General features: G+C 39.4%; 1 protein-coding gene across 1 annotated transcript in view; it reads left to right on the top strand.

Annotated features, from left to right (window-relative positions):
- CCDC171 (coiled-coil domain containing 171) overlaps positions 1-13,914 on the top strand; it is a 321,044-nt gene that overhangs the window by 124,375 nt on the left and 182,755 nt on the right. The window contains exons 16-17 of the mRNA XM_052645254.1: positions 4,803-5,307; positions 7,177-7,293. Coding sequence (XP_052501214.1) covers positions 4,803-5,307; positions 7,177-7,293 — 622 coding nt within the window. The remainder of the gene's footprint in view (positions 1-4,802; positions 5,308-7,176; positions 7,294-13,914) is intronic.

The raw sequence follows: 13,914 nt of genomic DNA, 5'->3' as shown, positions 1-13,914 counted from the left end.
ACAGAGGATGAGATGCCTGGATGGCATCATCGGCTCAGTGGACATAAGTTTGAGCAAACTCTGGGATATCGTGAGGGACAGGGGTATCTGGCGTCCTGCAGTCTGTGGGCTGGCAGAGTCGGATATGACTGAGTGACTGAACAAAATAACAGAGGCCTTCCCAGTTGGTGCAGTTGTATAGAATTTGCCTGCTGTGCAGGAGACATAGGAGGCTTGTGTTTGATCCCTGGGTCAGGAAGGTCCCTTGGAAGAGAAAATGGCAACCCATTCCAGAACTCAGAGGAGCCTGGCAGACTGTAGTCTATAGGGCTTCAAAGAGTCGGACAGGACTTACGACTGAGTATTCGCACACACACATGGGGCTTCCCAGGTAGCTTAGTGGTGGAGCATCCACCTGCCAATGCAGGAGATGCGAGTTTGACCCCTGGGTCAGGAAGATCCCCCGGAGGAGGAAATGGCAACCTGCTCTAGTATTCTTGTCTGGGAAATCTCATGGACAGAGAAGAAGCCTGGCGGGCTACAATCCATGGTGTCAGAGTTGGACATGACTTAGCAATTGAACATTATGAACAGATTTAATAGGGAAAACAGCAGTACTTGAGATGGTTATGAGGTATCTAAGGGAAGATGCCTATTGCAGAGGTCCCCAAATCCTGGGCCATGGACTAACTGTGCAGTAGAAGGTGAGGAGCAGGTTGGTAAATGAACAAAGCTTCTCATTACTACTTCTTATCACTCTCCATTGCTTGTATTGCTGACTGAACCATCTCTGCCCCTGCCCCTGCTGTCCATGGAAAAATTGTCTTCCATGAAACCAGTGCCTGATGCCAAAAAGGTTGGGGACCGGTGGGCTGATGGGCAGTCAGATCTGTAATTGTGGATTTCAGTAGAGCTACCAGGAATGAGGGAATATAATTGTTAAAAAATAATTAAAACTTTTAGTATTTATTCATGCAGTGGAGAAGGAAATGGCAACCCACTCTAGTGTTCTTGCCTGGAGAATCCCAGGGATGGCAGAGCCTGGCGGGCTGCCATCTGCAGGGTTGCACAGAGTTGGACACGACTGAAGTGAGTTAGCAACAGCAGCAGCAGCATTAATATTGTGTGGTTTTCTTAATCTAACATTTGTCAGTAAGAGCTTTAAAAATTTAAGTACTTCATTTCATTATTTTAAAATCCTTAATTCAAATATCTCACTTTGCTAATTCTAGTTATTTAGTTCAATATTGTCCCAGTTGATTGTTTTGATAACCATTAATATTTGTTATCTTGATTATAATTACTCAAACCAAGAATGACTTAGGACAATATGTGACAATTAAACAGTCTTTAGAGGTTGCTTTTTTACTTACATGTAGACTTTACCTGTATTCTTTTAACAATGTCTTCTTTTAAAAAATGGAGGTGAAGGTGAAGGTGAAGTCACTCAGTCGTGTCTGACTCTTTGCGACCCTGTGGACTGTAACCTACTAGGCTTCTCCATCCATGGGATTCTCCAGGCAAGAATACTGGAGTGGATTGCCATTTCCTTCTCCAGGGGATCTTCCCGACCCAGGGATCGAACCCAGGTCTCCCGCATTGGAGGCAGACGCTTTCACCTCTGAGCCACCAGGGAAGTTTCACATGTACATTTAAGTTTCACGTGTACATTTTAATGCAACTTCTGGATACACTATAGCATGCCCACTTCCACCAGTCTGGTTTCCATGCAGCACCATACAGTTGGCCCCTTTTTAACCATTTTGTCCTCCCCAGACCCTTTTCCTCTGGTAATCACTACTCTGTCCTCTGGATCTGTGTTTGCTTTGGCTTGGTTTTTTCATTTTTTTTGGTTTTTATTTGTGTTTTGTATTCCATATGAGTGAAATCATATGGTGTTTGTCTTTCTCTGTCAGGCTTATTTCATTTAGCATAGTACCTTCAAGGTCCATCCCTGTTGTTGAAAATGGCTAGTTTTCATCCTTTTTTTACGGTTTAATAGTATTGCATTGTATGTATAGACCACATCTTCCTTGTCTGTTTATCTGTTAATGGGCACTTAGGTTGTTTGCATATGTTGACTCTTGTATATAGTGCTGTGATAAACATAGGGATGAACATATGTACGGTCCGGCCTCTCACGATGGCTGTTCTCTTGCTCTCGGTACATCCCCTGTTTGACCAGTCCCTGCTTCACTCACATGAATATCCAGTTCTCTTAATTATCAGGCTTAATTAGCTCCTGGAAACTGATGTGCCCACCTGATGTCAATTCCCTCTATAAGTGGTAGCCGCCTCCTCCCCTGAGTAGCAAAGACTGTTCCCACGTCCTGCCCAGCATCTGCCACACATGGTGGGGTGTCACTCCAGGACCCTTTGTGTAAGATCCCTCTATCCAATCAATCAAGGGTTCCTAACTTCCAAGCTGAAGACTGGTACCTTCTGATTAGATCAGCAGCAGCATTTAGATTAGACATAAAGTGCAGAATAATTGTAATGTGCTTGACTCATCCAAAAACCATCTTCCCCAACTCTCTGTCCATGGAAAAATTGTCTTCCGTGAAACTGGTCTGTGGTGCCAAAACGTTTGGGGACTGCTGCAGCAAACCATTGGTGTCTCTGTCACTGTCTCCAGGCTCTTTAGTGTCGAGGCTGGGCGACTTTAAGACTTGCAGGGTGCGATGCAACAAGATATCTTTTCAAGTTAGTTGTTCCATATTGCGATTTATATGGAAAAGTGGAATAGCTGGATCATATGGTAGTTATATACTTATTTTTTGAGTAATTTCTATACTGTTTTCCATAGTGATTGCACCAGTTAACATTCTTACCAATAGCGCGTGAATTCCCTTTTCCTCTACATCTTCACCAATACTTATTTTTTGTCTTTTTGATAATAGCCATTCTAATGGGCATGAGATTGAGACCAAGGGTAGTCATCAGTTAGCTCCATTAAACTGTAAATTGCTTAATAAATAATTAATTGTAACCTGCCTTCATTGATCAAGCTTCATTTGAATTGTCCTCTAAGCATCATGTAGCCTAAAAGATGTTTGCCTGAGTTGGTTTCTCAGGAACTTGGAGTCAGCTGTGTCCAGTTAGAGTCTGAGCTGGTTAGGACTGGCGGGATCACCATCCCTCCAATGGGTATGCTTGACTGTACACTCAGTGACCTCTTGACGTCAGAAGACCAAAAACTCCACCCTCAGAACGTGCGTCCCATGGAGAAGCACGTAGCTTGGTTGCGCCTGTGCAGACTGATGATACCTCACCTTTTTCTTATCTCCAGTTACCTCTCTTCATGCTCACCACACCTCAGCTTTACCCAGGACCGTCTCCAGCCCGTGGCCTTTGGGGAGGTGGATGTGAGATTTGTTCTCCCCATCTCTTCTCTTGGCTGCCTCGTGAATAAACCCTTTCTCTGCTGCAAACCTCTGTCTCGCCATTTGGCTCGCTGCATCTCGGGCAGTCGGACCTGGTTAGGTAACGAGATGATATTCCATTGCGGCTTTAATGTGCGTTTCCCTGATAATTAGCAATGTTGAACATCTTTTCATGTGCCTGTTGGCCCTTTACATGCGTACTCGGGAAAAAACGTGTATTCAGATGTCTGCCCATTTTTTTAAATCGAGTTGTTTGTTGTTGTTGGGTTGTATGAGTTCTTTTATGTTTTAGATATCAGCTGCTTCTACCAGGTAGCCTAAAATGAAAATGGGCTGTGTAAGTCTATAGCCTCTTAATTCTGTTTTCCAAAAATTCCATTGTGTTCCTGTTTTCTCTATATAGAGAGGAGTATTTTTGTCATATATTCTAGATTTTTATCAGTTTCTAGGTGTGTTTTAATTTCTCATCGTTATCCCAGGACTGTCTGTTTCCGGCTGCCTCTCTACCCTTTTATGCATTTCTGGCAATCTAGCGTAGCTCCACCATCATGTTATACCACAATCATTGATTTATTTGTCTGTTTTCCTAGCACATGGAATTTAGTGAGTAATCGATAAATGTTTATTGAATGATAAATGAATCAGTAAAAAAGTTGACATCTGTTATCTTCTGAAAATTTGCTTCAGTAATTCTTTAATGATTAGACATAAGATTTCATGGAGAGTGAGTTTATTTTCTAGTCTATTTCTAGATTAAAATCAAGTGCCTGCAGTTAAAATTTCTTTGTGTTCCATATTAAGTTTTGAATTATATGTACCTTGATGAGGAAAAAAGGACCAGAGAGCTGCAGAGGCCCACCCCACAATTAGCATTTTTTCCCCCAGCACTGACACTGTGCTTTGTGCAGCCTTCTGTCTTGGGAAAGAAGAAACTGAAGTAAGAGAGTGTATTCTGAGAATCAGTCCCTTCTCATCTAGTAAGTGGCAGATAGTCAGATGGTGTGTGTTGTATTATTTATTTAATCCTTTGCTATTCTGACAAAAAGTTGTCTTTTTACATATAGAAAAGCCTCTAATGCTGGTGTGATTTCTGTTTAAAAATAGGAAATAATTGTTACTGAGGAATAGAAGAGAAGAAATTTTCTTTTTTTGAATCTGTGTATGTATGTGAGAATGTACAAGAAATTTACAAAATATTTTAAAATTTATGTGTTCTACTTTATGTAAAGCTTCCACATAAGAGGATTAAAAACCTGTGCACGTTGGATCTAAGCTGTTTGGCCCACTGTTGCTCTGTCATATGTGTTTTTTTGATATTTTAGAACATAGATCTTCGAAAGAAGAAATGGTTGTTAGCAAAAGGCTCTCTTTTTTTAAAGACGGGTTAAAATGCCCATTTGTTTCTTGATCAAATATATTATTTGACTTCTCTTCTTTTAGAAATTTCAAGAAATTGCTGAAAAAAATATGGAAAAATTGAACCGTATTGAGAAGTCACACGAACAATTGGTGTTTGAAAATTCCCACTTCAAAAACTTGTTATCCCAGACCAAAAGGGAAAAGACCTCCTTGCTGGCAGCCTGTGCACTGATGGCTGGCGCCTTCTATCCTCTCTACAGCCGATCATCTGCCTTATCTACACAGAGAGATTTTCTCCAGGAGCAGGTCAACACCTTTGAGTTGTTAAAATTGGAAGTTAGAACTCTAGCCCAGGCTCTGTCAACAGTAGAAGAAAAGAAGCAAGAGGAAGCCAAGATGAAGAAAAAAACATTCAAAGGATTGATACGTGTATTCCGGAAAGGTGTTATTGCAATTTTGGCAGCAAACAGACTCAAGATTTTGGGCCAGTCGTGTGTCTCTCTTTTTACCTGGATGGAGAGTTTCAGAGAAGGCATAGGCGTTTTAGTGTGTACAGGAGAGCTCAAAGACAAGTATAAATTTCCAAGTAAGATCATTTGGGCTTTTAAAAATCTTAAGTTGAACATAAGTGACATCCGAAGTGAATATATTGGCTCATTATGCAAAGACTTTAAAAAATCGTTTACAATGTCAAATCATGTAACATATCTACATATATAGGTATCAATAGATATATATGTGTGTAAGAATAACTGTATATGTATATGTAAGTTAGGTTTTGATTTTTGTTGTAAACATTAAAATATAAACAAGGTAGCAAGTATATGTAATTTCAACTTTGTATAGCTTTATTATATTTCAGTGCTCTTTTCACAGTAAATTGAAGAGTTTGTACAGTGATTTTTCAGTAGTGAATCCAGAAACTGCCATATTTAAAATTAATTAGTAGCATAAATTACTTTCACTTCATTTGAGTTAGTATAAAATGATCAGAGTTAAAAATCTATTGATGAATAAAAATGGAGCAAATGTGAGTTTACAGCAAACATCTTTTTGAATGCTTGACTATTCCTTTTTTTTTGTTTTTAAATCGTGGTACGGTTGCTTTACAATGTTGTGTTAGTTTCTTCTGTGAATCGGCTGTATGTGTACATAAACCCTCTGCCTCTTGGACTTCCCTTCTACCCACTGATCCCACCGGTCTAGGTAACCACAGAGCACTGAGCTGAGCTCCCTGCACTGTACAACAGGTTCCCACTAGCTAGCTCTTTTGCACATCAGTCAGTTCAGTTCAGTTGCTCAGTCGTGTCCCACTCTTTGCGACCCCATGGACTGCAGCGTGCCAGGCCTCCCTGTCCATCACCAACTCCCAGAGTATATTCAAACTCATGTCCATCGAGTCGGTGATGCCATCCAGTCATCTCATCCTCTCTGTCCACTTCTCCTCCTGCCTTCAATCTTTCCCAGCATCAGGGTCTTTTCCAATGAGTCAGCTCTTTGGATCAGGTGGCCAAAGGATTGGAGTTTCAGCTTCAGCATCAGTCCTTCCAATGAATATTCAGGACTGATTTCCTTTAGGATGGACTCCTTGGATCTCCTCGCAGTCCAAGGGACTCTCAAGAGACTTCTCCAACACCACAGTTCAAAATAATCAATTCTTTGGTGCTCATAGTCCAACTCTCAAATCCATACATGACTACTGGAAAAACCGTAGCTTTGAGTAGACAGACCTTTGTTGGCAAAGTAATGTCTCTGCTTTTTAATATGCTGTCTAGGTTAGTCATAATTTTTCTTCCAAGGAGCAAGCATCTTGGAACATATTTTGCACATAGTATTTTACACATAGTAGTGTCTATGTGTCAGTCCCGGAATGTGTGACTATTCTGAGGCAACAATTATTTCAATTTTTAACTTTTCAAAAGTAAGCTATTAAATAATATAAGTAGAACTAAAGAAAGTTTTCTTCTCTTTTTTTATGATGTCAGTTAGCATTACCATTATATATATAAATAGAATCAATAAATCTAACATTTATTATAGACTTCTCCATGGAGAAGGCAGTGGCACCCCACTCCAGTACTCTTGCCTGGAAAATCCCATGGATGGAGGAGCCTGGTGGGGTGCAGTCCATGGGGTTGCTAAGAGTCGTCGGACACGACTGAGCGACTTCACTTTCACTTTTCACTCTCATGCATTGGAGAAGGAAATGGCAACCCACTCCAGTGTTCTTGCCTGGAGAATCCCAGGGAAGGGGGAGCCTGGTGGGCGGCCGTCTATGGGGTCGCACAGAGTCGGACACGACTGAAGCGACTTAGCAGCAGCAGCAGCATACTAGGTGAAGTTCTATGTACAATTTTTGTTCTATTTCTTAAATAGCTAAACATTCCCATAATTTTTAAATGAATTTTAGTACTTTTTTGTAGCATTGCATAACGGATTTTTTCTATTTTTGTAGAACATCAAAAGGAGCAGTTACGTTGTTTGCAAGCTCTCAGTTGGCTCACCAGTACTGACCTTCTTGTTGCAATAATCAGTTCCATGGCTGAAGTACAGGAAGCTATTAGTAAAACAGGTATGATTCCCTTTTTTTATGTCCTTGGAAAATACAAAAGTAAATTTCCAGGAATGCCTTTTGGTACAAATTCTGATAAACCTTCAAAGAAGAAAATGTATTTGTTTTTATCTTTCTTTTATTCAGATAGATGATTAAATCTGTATTTAATGAAGTAGTGAATTAATGCAATTTTTGATGTATTATTTTGTCTTTATGGAGAAATGGTGAATATATCCACCTGTTTTTCCCCTTAGGATCTGCTTTTCCTATGGAAAGCTCATCGTTAGCTTTTTTATTAAGAATTGCTGGTAACGTTCCTTCAAATGTTTTAGTACTCCTTCTGTTTCTGGCTGTGAATTTCAGACAATTGAATAATAAGTGAATCAGTAGAAAATTTTCCTCTCTCATACGGCAGTGTGTTTTTTTGTTTGTTTAATTGTGTGTGTGTGTGCTCAATTGTGTCCAACTCTTGGCAACTCTATGGACTATAGTCCACCAGGCTCTGCTGCCAGTGGGGTTTTTCAGGCAAGAATGCTGGAGTGGGTTGCTTTTTCCTCTTCCAGGAGATCTTCTTGACCCAGGGATTGAACCTGTGTCTCTTGTGTCTCCTGCATTGGCAAGCTTTACCACTGTACCACCTAGAGTTAATATGAATAGTCTCCTCTTTTCCACTAGATGAAACCAGCAATAGCCAGCAGTTTCCAAAGGTCTAAAATTCAAGTTTATTTTCTTGTGGCAAATTGTGTGACTTGTTTGTGTGAAAGTTAATGAAAACTGATTTCTCTGCACTAAAAGAGTAACATACAGTTACCTACTGCTTAAGCGATGTCATTGGACTAATTATGGTCATTTCAGCCACATTAATAGTAAAAAAAAAAAGTATAGCAGACTTCTTAATACTTGACTGTGTAATAAAATATACTAAGTATTAATGAAATAATTTGGGATTTATTTTAATTCTTTATAAACAATTCTTCTGTGTAAATATGGATCATTTATTGTGATTTCAAACTTCAAAACCTAGGCTCCTGTAGTACAAAACTTATGACTCAAAGATTATTTTTAGATTTTGCCATAAATGTTGGTAAGAAATATGCATATTTTAATATATTGGCAAAACCTCAACACACTGGATTTGGAGTCTGAAATAAAAATGTACATAAATATATTTTAAGAATATTGGTAGCAATAAGTATAGGTAAGAACTATCAAGTGGAAGGTAGACCAGGAATGGTGTTTGTAAGTGTGTGCCTACTTTCAGGAACTAGCTGCCTTTGATGTTAGAACCTGGTATGCCTCTAGCTGGAGGAAATAGCAAGTTCAAGAACACTTATTTTAGGGAAGGTTTAAATGTTCTTGGATAAAGAACACTACTTGGGTACATAAATAAGTACCCATTATATCTGGCTTCTGTTACATAGTGTCTGTGAGATTTATTCACTTATTGTTTGCAGTTTTAAAATTTTGCTGTATTATGTTTCATTGTATAAATATACTACACGTATGAATTTATTTATCTGTTCTCCGGGTAATGGACATTTAGGTTTATTATAGATTTTGGCTGCAGTAATAAACTGTTTGACTATTCAAAAAAAAAATAGCAAGTTCAAGAAAACTTACTTTAGGGAAGGTTTAAATGTTGTTGGATAAAGACACTACTTGGGGCCTGCCTTGGTGGCTCAGTGTTGTAGAATTTGCCTGCCAGTGCAGAAGACATGGCTTCGATCCCTGATACGGAAGGATCCCACATGTCATGGAGCATTTAGACCTGTGTGCCACAACTGAGCCTGTGCTCTAGAGCCTGGGAGCTGCAACTGCTGAGCCCTCATGCTGCAACTCCTGGGGCCCACCTGCCCTCGAGCCTGTGCCTTGCAGCAAGAGACGCCACTGCAATGAGAAGCCTGCGCACCACAGCTAGGGAGTGGCCCCCGCTCTCGAAACTAGAGGGGGCTCACACAGCATCGAAGACCCAGCACAGTGCCAAATTAAATAGATCTATAAATTAACACTTTTTAAAAAGAACACTGCTTAGAGAAGAGAAAAATGAGGGTTGCTTAGAGACGGAAAATAATAGGTGTATCAAAGTACTGAAGAATATTAGAAAGGATATGGCCCAGGCAGATAATTGTTATTGAACTAGTACAAAAATTATCATTGTGAACCTTGATATTATATTCAGTCTTGCTAGTTATTAGTTGTGTGAAGTTGGGCAAGTTACTTAACTTTACCAGGCCTCACAGTCTTTCAGTTCAGTTCAGTTCAGTCGCTCAGTCACGTCTGACTCTTTGCCACCCCATGAATTGCAGCACGCCAGGCCTCCCTGTCCATCACCGACTCCCGGAGTTCACTCAAACTCATGTCCATCGAGTTGGTGATGCCATCCAGCCATCTCATCCTCTGTCGTCCCCTTCTCCTCCTGCCTCCAATGCCTCCCAGCATCAGAGTCTTTTCCAGTGAGTCAGCTCTTCTCATGCAGTGGCCAAAGTATTGGAGTTTCAGCTTCAGCATTAGTCCTTCCAAAGAAATCCCAGGGTTGATCTCCTTCAGAATGGACTGGTTGGATCTCCTTGCAGTCCAAGGAACTCTTAAGAGTCTTCTCCAACACCACAACTCAAAAGCATCAATTCTTCGGCACTCAGCTTTCTTCACAGTCCAACTGTTGCATCCATACATGACCACTGGAAAAACCGTAGCCTTGACTAGATGGACCTTTGTTGGCAAAGTAATGTCTCTGCTTTTCAATATGCTATCTAGGTTGGTCATAACGTTTCTTCCTGGTGTATAGTGGGTGCTAAAAAATTGTTGTTCCCTTACCCCCTATCTCAGCATGAAAGCAGCATCTTGTGTTAATGAACATGAACACATACACGTCTCCTGTATACATTTTTTAAACTACTAATTATTAATTTTCTGTTCTAAAATTGCTGAAGTGCTATTATACAGTGGAGGCAACATGGTGTAGGGTTAAGTATGTATTCTTCCTGATTTTGATTACTGACTCATGCTCACCATGTGACATGGACAAGTTGTTTAAACTCTCTGTTCCCCAGTTTCTTTACTTGTAAAGTAGGAATAGGATTATTTTTCTCAGAATTGTTTAGAGGACTAAATGAGTTAATTTGTAAAGCACTTACTTGTCTTTGTTTTCTATTTTACTAACTTTCTTAGTTCAAATATTGGTCTTTATTTATTGCATTAATTAAATAATAATGGAATTTCATAAAAATGTAAATTTCAATTGAAAATACATTAGTTTATCTTAAAATTTCAAGGCCATTTACACACCCCTTACAGTTCCAATTGTTAAAACATGGTTTTGTTATAAATTAGTATACATATAAGGATTGAAAAAAAATCTCTCTCTCTCAATCCACTCACCCTTCCTTCCTCCCTTCCATCTCTTGGAGTTTCCACCCACTCATCCATCCACTAACAGACTGATAAGTGATATAAATGATATCATAGGCTGCATGCTTTTTAATGTCTTCATTTAAAAATTATTTTGAAACAGCCTCAGACTTAAGGAAAAGCTGCAGGTACACAACAGAGAATTATATTTGCTAAATGGCTTGCAAGCAAGTTGCTGACATGCTATTCCATTAGTTATTTCTGGTAATATTCTTCTAGAGAGTGATTGTGATATCTGGGAAATATATATCAGTTGGACATTCCATCATCTGTTTAACCAGTTTACAGTAGGATGTTTTCATCCTAGGCCAGGTATCAAGAATATCAGTTCAGCTTTGATTTGTAATCAGTTCTTTGTTCCTTGAATCATCTAATACTGTGAGTTGTATCTTGATTCTTTCAGCCATGTGGGACACTGAAATGGCAGAATGTTGGGAAAGTCTACTTGGTACAAGTGAAAATTCGGAAATGAAAGAGAATATTTCTTAGAACTCTTTTTCTTTGTTTTCTCTTTATTTTTCATTTTGAAGAACATGCTAAAAGTTTAAATCATATTACTTGTCAGGACTATGTGTTGATGGCATCACTGTCTTTTTTTATTTACAGTATTGTGTTAGTAATGGCATCTGGTCCCATCACTTCATGGGAAATAGATGGGGAAACAGTGTCAGACTTTATTTTTTTGGGCTCCAAAATCACTGCAGATGGTGACTGCAGCCATGAAATTAAAAAACACTTACTCCTTGGAAGGAAAGTTATGACCAACCTAGATAGCATATTGAAAAGCAGAGATATTACTTTGCCAACAAAGGTCCGTCTAGTGAAGGCTATTGTTTTTCCTGTGGTCATGTATGGATGTGAGAGTTGGACTGTGAAGAAAGCTGAGCGCCGAAGAATTGATGCTTTTGAACTGTGGTGTTGGAGAAGACTCTTGAGAGTCCCTTGGATTGCCAGGAGATCCAACCAGTCCATTCTGAAGGAGATCAACCCTGGGTATTCATTGGAAGGACTGATGCTGAAGCTGAAACTCCAATACTTTGGCCACCTGATGGAAAGAATTGACTCATTGGAAAAGACCCTGATGCCAGGAAGGATTGGGGGCAGGAGGAGAAGGGGTTTACAGAGGATGAGAGGGCTGGATGGCATCACCAACTCGATGGATGTGAGTCTGAGTGAACTCCGGGAGTTGGTGATGGACAGGGAGGTCTGGCGTGCTGCGATTCATGGGGTCATGAAGGGTCGGACAAGACTGAGCGAGTGAACTGAACTGATTGTTTTAGTTTCTGGTACATAGCAAAGTGATTCATATATATATGCACACATGCACAGATATACTATTTTTCATATTCTTTTCTTTAGTGTTTATTATAGAATATTGAGTACGGTTCTCTGTGCTATAAAGTAGATCTTTGTTGTTTCTCTCTTTTATATATATAGTAGTTCATATCTGGGTTTCCCTGGTGGCTCAGTTGGTACAGAAAAACCACCTGTAATGCTGGAGACCTGGGTTCGATCCCTGGATTGGGAAGATCCCCTGGAGAAGGGAACAGCTACCCACTCCAGTATTCTGGCCTGGAGAATTCCATGGACAGATAGTCCATGGGGTCACAAAGAATCGGACATGACTGATGTCTGTTTATCCAAAACTCCTAGTTTACCCCTCCCCCTCCCCCTTTACTAACCATAAGTTTATCTTCTATGTCAGTGAGTCTGTTTCTATTTTGCAAATAAGTTCATTTGTATCATATTTTAGATTCCACATATAAGCGATATCATATATTTGACTTTCTGACTTAACTTAGTATGGCAGTCTCTAGCTCCATTCATGTTGTGGCAGATGGCATTATTTCATTCATTTTCACTTTTTTCCTTTTTAGCTCCAGGAAAGCTAGTACTTGTATGGCAATACCAAGTAGTAACTTCTAATATATTAAATGGTAGTTATTGCTTCTGCTGTTATCTTTGTTCAAAGCTTAAATATATCAGTACAGTACTCTTTTAGAAAGTTAGGTGCTTATCTTTTTTAGAGTGAGTTCTGAATTAAACTATTAACCATTTATAGGAGAGAAAATTAAACATGTTGGATTTATAATAGAATATTGATTAGGAACCTGAATTCTAAATTTGAATCTGGGTTCCACTGCTTACTACCTGTGTGTCATTGGGAAAATCACTTCATCCTTTTTCATTCTCACTATCTGTATCTGTAAAATTTGGCCAAGGAAAGTTCCTAGCTCATAGTTATTCAGAGTAAATGCATCTTTCCAAGTCCCTTGTATATGTCATTTTTCCAATAAATGTCATTTTATCTCTTTTTTTGTATCCTGATGTCTCAGTGGAACCTGTATATTACTGTATACCTTTTCGTGAAGCTATAGGTTCAACAATGGTGACTTGAATTCACTACTCAGAAAGTGAAGTGGTTGCAAGGTAGTTGGCCCTACTGCCTTCTTAAACTTTGACAGTATATTTATAGGCAGTGGGCAAAGACCCCGGTTTCCATGTTGTCTCTGTAAATACTGGACAGGTGGCAACCTTCTTGCCTTCATTAAAGTGTTTGCCCACTTGAGATAAATTGCCTCTTCTAGGTATCCAAATGGTGTGCCTGCAAGAGATCATTTACCTCAAACAGGGGAGAATGTTACTTCCACTGAAGGGCTAGGATATCAATCATGATAGGAATGGACTGAAGAACCCTATAGATAGCTCAGCTTTTTAATGTAACTTGTTCAGACCAAGCATATTTATCAACATATAAACAAATGTGCTGATTTGCTCTGAAATATCTCTGAATAAGTGCAGGTATAACTGATTATGAATAGAATGTTCATGCATTTTGTTATATACTTCAATTATAAGTGAATCTTAATTATCTAGAAGATAGATGACTCAGATATACATGCCCCTGCTATCACCACTCACAACTTTCTTTTGTTGTATACTTTACGTTAACTTTGTAGAGGTCATAGCAGCTCTTCCACTCAAAACTCAGAAATCCAGGCTGTCTTTGGCACAACATTGAGGTTTCATATTAGGAAGTTCCAAGCAGCAAGTGAAGATACTTATATTAGCAAGTAGCTATTGGTTTATATTTTAAAACTTAAAGACTTTATTGAATCCTAACAAAGAGTACAGAGACATGTCGAAGGGTTGAAGAGCCACACTCAAAGTGTGGCTGCGGACCAGCAGCCTCAGCATTAACAGTGATATGCCAGAAGTGCAGTCTCATGC

Source organism: Budorcas taxicolor, chromosome 8, assembly GCF_023091745.1.
Source record: "Budorcas taxicolor isolate Tak-1 chromosome 8, Takin1.1, whole genome shotgun sequence".
NCBI classification, from domain to species: Eukaryota; Metazoa; Chordata; class Mammalia; order Artiodactyla; family Bovidae; genus Budorcas; species Budorcas taxicolor.
The sequence above is the reverse complement of the archived record's forward strand: the minus strand, read 5'-3'. Positions and strand labels throughout refer to the sequence as shown.